We start from the raw sequence: 8,675 nt of genomic DNA, 5'->3' as shown, positions 1-8,675 counted from the left end.
GCAAGCACAGGACGTACTGTGTCCCACAGCAGTGCTGGGGTCTTGCCCAGTAGCACAACTGAGACACAGCGCTTGACATCCCAGACTAAGGGGGATGGGGTGGGCATTCCCCAGTGCTGCCCTGGGCGGGTGACGCCGGGACTCACGGCTCTGCAGCGCTGCCTCCCGTGCTGCAGGTACCTCCGCAGCCACTCGATGCAGGTCTCCTCCGTGTAGGCTGCTGCACTCTGAAGAAAGGCCTTATACTCATTTAACCTGTGCTCCGCGACCTGGGCCTCTGTTGGGGCTGCTCCCCAGGTGCGCTTGTTAGGATCATAGCTGAGGAAGCCTCTCCCATCATAGCCCAACTTCACATAGGCTCCAGGGCTGCCATCTTCACCAGGCTCACAGCTGTACATGAGCTGGAGAGTATGAGACCCTGAAACACACAGATCCAGGCCCTGGGTCAGGGTCACTGCCACGAAGGCAATGGGGGACAAAATACAGCCTGTGGGACAGACCCAGCTCATCCGGTACTTTCATTTGGCCCATGGTGCCCACCAACTAATTGTACCCCACGCAGCCCTTCTGCCCACAAGGCTGGGAGCGAGGTGCCCATATACACATACTCCAAACATACCCTAGCATGCCTCACTCCCACCCTGCTGCAGCTGCTGGGAACCTGCTCTGCTTCCCTAGCGTCTTGCTTGCTCTGGGAATCAGGCAGGGAAGCAGCAAGGGCTGGGGCTGTGGGGGGGAAGCTGCAGCTGGGCAGGATCGAGGAGCATCATGGGGGCTGGCAGCAGCACGCTCGGTGCCTGTGCCCAGGGGAGCAGCAGCACGGAGACTGGATGGCAGGGTGCGGAAGTCCCCCCCTCCCCCCACACACTTCCCCCATGGTGCGCAGTCCCTGCAGGCAGTGGCATTGGCAGCAGCAGCAGAAGTGGAGGTGCTCAGGGTGGCACTGCCACCCAGCAGCGTGCAGCTCTGGCCCGTGCTGCACGTTGCGGTGAGGAGCTCAGCCTGGCCTGCCCACCTGTATCACCAGAGATCCCCGCCACACACATGCAGTCCCCACACCTGTGCGCCACCAGAACTGACTCCATGTGCTGGAGCCAGCTGCCTGCAGTGCTTCTTGCCACGCAGGTCCTGGGACTCCGCCAGAAGTTTTTGCATTATTATGCAATCACCTCAATATACAGCACACAAACACAAACATGACAAAAAGGTTTTTTGCAATAAAATTAAAATGTTACAGTAGGTGTTTTTTAGTATATGATTTGGTTTTTTCTGGTTCTAAGATGGCAACCCCAACTGGAGTATTTCTAGGGACAAAGGGGAGGGAATTTAGGTGGCAAAGGTCAGGGGTTAGGAGCAGGGCTTCTGTTCCCAAGATGGCAACCAGGGGGCAGAGCAACCAGTAAGGGGTGGGGCTACCCATGCAGCCCTCAAAGCTCACCAAACCTCTGGATGGTTAAGAGGCCCTCCAGCTGAAATAGTTGCCCACCCCTGCACAAAGGGCTGCCAGGTTGGGTAGGGGCAGAGACGACCACAGGGGGGATGGGGGGGAAGGGCAGGTAGTACTGGGACAGCTTGGGGCTCCATTCACAGAGAACAAGGCTGACGGGACAACGTGTGGCCCACGTGCACCCTGGGAACGCAGGAGCCCAGGGCTGGGGAGGAGGGGTGGGAATGGGCCCCTGGAAGGAAAGGGCATGGTTGGCAGAGGAAGGGGCAGAGCAAAGCCAGCTGGGATGAGTCCAGGTTGGAAAGCAGTGCGGCGCATCTCCTCACAGAAGACGCACTGCGGGGCAGCAGGGAGAGAGGGAGCAGAGCCCGAGCTGTGGATTTTAACCTTTCTTTTAATTTTTATTTTTAAGGAAAAATGTTCCTGCCCCAAGTCAAATTAGCTAAATCAAGTCCAAATCCATTTGAATAATTCCAGGACCATAGGTTGTCCTTGTGGCAGAATGCCATCTCAGTCTCTCCCCAAACTCTGCTATCAGGCTTATGAACTATGTGACAATTTGGTTACTATGGTCACTAGAGAGGGCAGACACCCCAGGCCTCATCTCATCAGGTAAACCTGAGTTGTAACCTGAGCTGGATATGTTTCTGAGGGAGGCAGAAACCTGCTCCCTCTGCCTACATGACTGGCCTCACACACCTGTGTGGCGGGGCTTAAGCTCCCTATTGTTCTAAGCAATGCCATCGTGACTGGGCGGGGGCCACAGACCCTGCCAGTCTACCTGGCAACCAGTGATGCATTTCAAATGGGTTGGCTGGAAGCCAACAACTGCTGGTCTTCCTTGGATCAGGTAAATGAGGTCATAAGGTATATGTAAGTTAAAGACTTCCCAGGAGGTGGGGCAGCAACCATAATGAGGACTCTCAGAGAAGCCGGACCATCTGAAACTCACTCTCTGTCTTGAAACTCGTGGTCAATGAACTGCTTGCCTTCAGAGGGAATCTCCACCTGCCTCTGGATGATGCTTGCGAGTAAGCTACCTGAGATCGAACTAGATACATAGCTTGCAGTACCTCAGACGTGTGATCCAAGGCTACCACGGCACTGTTTGCTCTATGGTATTTCTCTGATATTGCTCTACCCTGTACCTATTCCAAACCTACTCCCTGTAATCAATAAAATTCTCCTCTCTACCTAGTGTGGGAGACTTATTGAAAGAGGGTCTAGATTATGCCTTGTGGTCCCCTTGGTCCAGCTGACTAAGAGAGACCTCAATTTGTGCTTCAGACTAAGGGAAGCATCCCAAGTTCTTGCAGGGGTCAAGTCTGCTTCAGGTCTATAAAGCCTGTGAACCTCATGAGGCACAGAGCCACTAACAGACCAAGACTTGCAAGAGGTGGCAGTATTACCCCCAGGCTTGCAGGTGTGCCCCAGGAAGGGGGTTAGCCAGACATAAGGTGCCCCCAGGGAGGCACTCGGAGCCTGGAAGGTGGTCGGGCACAGTGAGGTGGGTGGATCAGTGCAGCAGCACCCCCTACTGGGCTGCCACAGCCCTGCTACCAGCAAGTATCCTCTACCCCAACCTGGGGCTTCAGATATTTCCAAATTCAGCCTGGGAGCTCCAACCTGGCTGGGGTCATCTAACCCCAGCACTGTTTCCTGCTCAGGGAAGGGGGTCAGACTATTATTTACTGAGGTCCCTTCCAACCTGAACATCTATGACTCTTTGGTGGGCAGTGTACATGCAGGGCCAAGCCCAGAGGCTTGGGGTTCGGATGCCCCTGAGATTTGCTTGCGCTCAGCGGTATGACTGCAGAAGCAAACTAGGGAAACATCTCCCATTTTCATAAAGCTGGAGGTGATGGGGCCTGGTTCCTGCATCCCACAGCTCCTACAGCACAGACGTCTGGGTCTCCATGGTCACTGCCCCACCACAGCCCTCACATGACCGGGGGGTCCAGTCCTTCTCTCTTGGGATTCTCAACTCCCCCTTTGGCTTCCTCCCACCTCCCTCCCCCATTCTCCTCGTTCCTTTCTCTGCACCCTCCAACACCCCCTCCCATCAGCTGGTCCCTTCCTGTTCCTCCAAGCCTCTCCCTGCCCTGCTCTCAGCCCTGTGAGCCACACCAGCTCCTCTAGGGAACAGCAGCCCCTTCATTGCCTCTGGCCCCATCTGGGGCCCCTCTGACCCTACAAACAGCTCCCCCTCCTGCAGTCCCAAGCCTAACCACCCCCCACATCCCTCCTACCTCCCTGCCTGTTGTGATACCACCTTTCCTTTGTGCCCTTTCCCCATTTTGCCCAGTCTCTGCCTGCTCAGCTCCTCACGGGTGTAGTGGTCAGTGTTCTCAGCAGAGAGTTGAGCACCAGAGGGCAGGACACAAGGGCCTGGAGACAGTGACCCTGGGGAGGTGGGTTGCAGAAGATGTTTGCAAGCAGCACTGAGGGGTGGGAGATGGCAGAGACACTGGGAGCAAGTAGGGCAGAGGAGAAAGCACCTGCCCACCCACAGCAAAGGGGATGCAGGGAAAGTGGGGGGGAGTAGGGTAGGGGAAGGAAAAGTCTGCAGTGGGCAGAGATAAGCCGCCCCTTTCTGGGAGTACAGGGCCAGGCAGGCTCCTTTCCATGTGGGCTGGGGAAGGGCAGGGCAGGATAGGGGGCTCTAGCTAGACCCTGCGGCTGGCATGTGGGTGGAGAGAAGCTGGACCCCTCGCCTGGCTTTCCTGGTGCCTGACACCAAGTTATTCACCAGTGCCCTGGAAGACGGTAGCATCAGCCTTCCCCACACATCAGGCTGGAGCGTGTCAGAGCTGGCAACGTGTACCCTAGCAGCATGGGACAGGGCAGCAACAGCCCCTGGCTGACCCTTCTCAGGAAAGCAGAATGGGTTAACACTCCTCACCTGTCAGTGACACTAAGATGCTCGGGGCAAGGCTCAGGGAGCTCCATGTGACAGGAGAAGGCACAAGCTGGGGAACTGTGAGCTGAGGCAGGACAGACAACAGCTGTTCCCACCACTATTGGGAACACAGGGTTTCTCTTTGCACATCAACCTGGGGGCTCCAACCTGGGGAACAAGGGCTAGGTAGAGGTGTGTAGATATACTGGTTGCATACCATATCGGCACTGATAACGTTAGCTTTCCTTTTATCAGCCACAAGCTTTTTTTTGCCTGTGTAGCTGATTATGTCACTGATAAATGTGGTGTGCGTGCATGCAACCGCAACATGCATCCTGTCAGGAATGCAGCCAGACAGCTTGGAGAGGAGCACCCTGCCAGTAAGTCTGTTGGGGGGAAGGGCCATTGGGGAGGGCAGATGGAGGCCCCCATGGTTAATGAGGGAGTAGGGCAAGGGCAGGGGAAAGGGCTGCACACCCAGGGTGTGAATATGACCCTAGGGCAGGGGTGGGCAAAATACGGCCCACGGGGTCCCTAAAAAAAGGTAGAAAATTAATATTTCTCTTCCCTTGGTTCCTGTCAAAAATGTAGGGAAGACTGTTGGGCTCCAACAAGAGTGGGGCCCGCCTGTCCCCACCCCCCAGCTGGAAGCCCCAGCTGCGGTTTCTGGGCTGGGAGCAGTGGCTGCCTCATGTGGGAAGCTCAGGTAAGTGGGGAACGGGGACTCTGGACAGGGAAGGGGCATGGGGAGAGGGGAGAGAAGTGGCTTCTTCCCTGCCCCATGGCTGGTGCCCCGCACTTCAGCTGGTCGCAGCCCGTGTGGGGCTGCTTGTGCTTGCTCTGGACAGCCCCGCAGGCTGCAAGCAGCTGCAGCAGGGAGCACCGGCCGTGGGGTGGGGGAGGGGCTGCTTTTCCCCCATGCTCAGCTTTCCCTGGGCTCCTTCCCTGCATGGAGAAAAGTGGCCCCTTGCCCACCCCATAGCCAGTGCTCCCTGATGGAGGTCCTCATAGCCCATGCAGGGCTGTCCGGAGCAGGCACAGGCAGCCCCAGGCCGGCTGCGGTGCAAGGAACTGGGCAAGGGGCAGGGAGGGGCTGCTTTCTTCCTCCCCGGTCAGCACCACTGTGTAATCCAGCCCCACTGCTAGCCTAGCAATGAGACAGTGTGACACCCTCCCGCCTCCCCACCACGTGCCACACACCCTTGTCGGTCATCCCTAACTTTCAGTGTCCCCCACCGCCCTGCCCACACTCACTGCCTGCCTGGTTGTAGCAGAACTGCAGGGTGCGAAGCTTCACTCCGAATTTCTGCTCCCGGCCCTGCAACGTCTCCGTTTCCCTGTCCCAGTAGTCTGGGTCGACGGCCCACTGCACCCAATCTGCACGTGGCTCCACCCTCCGTGTCTCGCTATCATAGTGGAGAATTTGCTGGTCATCTGTGTAGCTCAGGGCAGTGAAGGCAGGCAGGTCTGGGCCAGGATCCGACACCCCCAGGTAGAAAGACGGGTAGGAGTGGGAGCCTGTGGGAGAGTGATGGGGGTCAGCACTACTGGGGGCAGAAGCCAGTGCCCTCGGGTGCTCACTGCCATCAGAGTGGCCTCAAGGGAAGGACACGGTGCTGCAGGCCAGGCTGGGGTGGAAGCGCAGAGCAGAGGGAGCGGTGGGGGCCCAGCAGGACAGGGTAGAGCCAGCTGAGTGAGGGACCAATCGAGCAGGGCACGGGCCTGGTCTGGAGGGGCCACACACCCTATCTCACAGGCCAGTTGTGCTGCCCTGCACCCTCCAGGTCAGGTACAGGCACCTGCACAGCCCAGACACTCAGGCCCAACCCAACCCTGTTCCTGGGGAGTCCTTGTGCGCCCGAGTCGGGACCTGGGTCCTGCAACAAGGGCCAGAGCTCAGCAACACTCAGGCCTGGGTCCAGCTACACAGCTACACAGTCTGGTGCCAGGGGGACCCTGCAGAGCAGATGAGGGTCTGGCGGGGTAAGCAACTTCTCCTTTGCTTGCAACCCATCTGCCTTCCTTGCCAGAGACGCAGCAAGTCCTGTCTTCCCGTGCCACCCACAGCACCCTGGGCAGCTGCAGCTGAGTGCAGAAATGGCCATGCTGGGAGGCGTGGGATGCTGGAGGCCCATCCGTGGAGACGCTCTGCCCAGGGGTGGCCTCAGGGAACGGGCAGCGCCATGTTGAGGACTGCTCTGTGCACAGGGTTTAGACCGAGCCGTCCACGAGTGCAGGGGGTACGGCTGGGTGTTTCAGACCATAGTAACTCCTTTGAAGGACACATGCGGACCCGTACGCAGGGCCCTTCCTGTATGCACCTTTTCCTGTGCAGTCGCAGGAGACAGCTGGAAGCCCGGCCACCCCAGGGCCCTCCGATCTCACGGGCAGCATACTGCTGAGGGGGCTTCGTGCCCACACCCAAAGCCCTACCTACACATGCAGAGAGATGAACCCTAAAAATACATGAGGCTAAATTTGGTTCCTCATTCCCAGTTGCTTATCCCCCATTCCTGGTTGCTTTTTCCACACTGATCTTGAACAGTGAATTAGAGAAGCTAAAGATTTAGGATTTCATCAAAAATATATATTTGCTAATAAAAATGTAAAATAATATTGCATATCAAGTACACATCCTTGAGAAAAGAGATGGGATTCTGGGGCAAAATCCTTTTCAGGGGACACTTCTGAAGAAGTGTGAACAGGCGCTGCACAACCCAGCCATGGGTTTTGCATGAGAGCCTGCCTGCTGATGACCCCAGGCCCGTGGGCTATGCACACAGCACTGAATAAGGAGCTGAGTTTGGGCTTGAGTTATAGTTGGAAATCCCTGTGGATCGGCACCAAAGCACATGTCTCTGCCACCAGAGGAGTTTTCCGAGGACGTCTAGGCCAAGCCTTGCCTGAGCGGGAGCTCTGCTGGGACGTGCTGGGCTGCCTACAGACGGGCCCCGGGCCTCTGTACTAAGCACTTAGCCCCAGATCAGGAGCTGGGTTTGGCTGGGATTACAGGTGGAAATGCTCTTCAGGTCCCCCCAGACCACGTGCCTCCTCCACTGGGGGCTTCTCCTGAAGAAAGTTTGGTGCGACCCAGAAAGGATTTTGTCTGGAAATCCAATCCTTTATTTGGTGCCGATTACATACCGCGCAGGCCTGGGGGGCTCTCAGCTGGCTGGCATGTGAAAACCAAGCGTTGACCCGAGCACCGCCCTGTGCAGGCTTATTCAGGAGATCCCCTGATGAGGGAGGTGTGTGGCTTGGGGTGACCCGAAGGGGGTTTGGCCCCCAAATAAGACCCTTACTTGGCACCAGCACGCAGGTACCGGGGCGGGGCGGGCTGCAGGTGGCAGGCTGAGCCTCCAGGCAGGGAGGCGGGGGGCGGGGCTGCCCAGGCTTCTTGAGGAGCACCCCCGGGACGCGTGGCCTGCGGTGACCCAGAAAACACGTCCACCCGGCACCCCCGGTTCACAGCCAGCTCCGCCGGCGGGGGTGAGTATCAATGCAGGGCCCGGGCCCACGGGCTTCTCCAGAGGTGCGGCGGGTCGAGACGGAGCTGCTCTGCCCCCGCCCCCGCCTTCCTGGAGCTGGGGGCCCGATGTCCCAGCCCCTGCCCCCCTGCCCGGAGCGGGGTCCCGGCTCCCTGCTCCAGACCTCCTGACCCTGCTCCTCTGCCCCCCCGCCGCCCCCCGCTCCAGGGGTCGGATCCGTTCCGAACCGTCGCGGGCGAGGCCCGAGCCAAGCCGCACATCTGGCTGAGCAGAGCTCAGTCGGTCAAGCCTGTGGCTCTGCCCCCTTCCTGCGCTCACCAGTCTGCACCTTCAGATACCCGCTAAGTCTGTGGCTTGCATCGTACGTGCAAGCCCAAGGACCCTGGGGTTTGGATGCCCCCTGGTCTCACTTCCTTCTAGCGAGGCGGCCAGGGAACAAAGCAGGGTCTGTAAAAACCCTGCTCCCATCCCACGCTGGAACACAACCCAGGTGTCTGGCACAGCGGCAGCAGGGGGAGAGGCCCTGTCCCCACACAGGCCCGCTGCCAGCAGACCCGCGCCTTCCCGGCACTGGGCCCACGGGGACGTCCCCGCCTGGGCACAGGACATGGCTGGACCACAGGAGGCTCAGGACAGGCCTCGCCAGGGTGGGATGAGGTGGGACAGGCGTGCTGCCTAGAGACCGCTCCAGCCGGCAACACCTCCCAGTGCCCCCAGCCCTGCCCTGTGCCTCATCCCAGCCCCGTCCCCGAGAGACAGCTCCAAACAGGATGGGGGACAGAAAACCAAGAGCGCATAGCCCCAAGCTGCCCCAAGCTGTGCACGTTTATTCTCTAAAGAA

At 58.6% G+C, this 8,675-nt stretch overlaps 1 protein-coding gene across 1 annotated transcript; it reads right to left on the bottom strand.

Annotated features, from left to right (window-relative positions):
* Positions 1-17: 17 nt before the first annotated feature.
* LOC149851795 (H-2 class I histocompatibility antigen, Q9 alpha chain-like) lies at positions 18-8,443 on the bottom strand (the record flags this gene model as incomplete). The annotated part of the gene is made up of 5 exons (XM_090030384.1): positions 8,370-8,443; positions 7,649-7,770; positions 5,601-5,864; positions 163-418; positions 18-121 (listed from the first exon to the last, which is right to left on the bottom strand). Coding segments are annotated over exons 1-5 (820 nt in total), but the record flags the coding sequence as incomplete, so codon positions are not given.
* Between the last annotated feature and the right edge of the window lie 232 nt (positions 8,444-8,675).

Source organism: Crocodylus siamensis, unplaced genomic scaffold, assembly GCF_052110815.1.
Source record: "Crocodylus siamensis isolate JL-2025a unplaced genomic scaffold, ASM5211081v1 HiC_scaffold_192, whole genome shotgun sequence".
Classification (NCBI taxonomy): Eukaryota; Metazoa; Chordata; order Crocodylia; family Crocodylidae; genus Crocodylus; species Crocodylus siamensis.
Note: the sequence above shows the minus strand (reverse complement) of the source record. Positions and strands in the feature narration are given on the sequence as shown.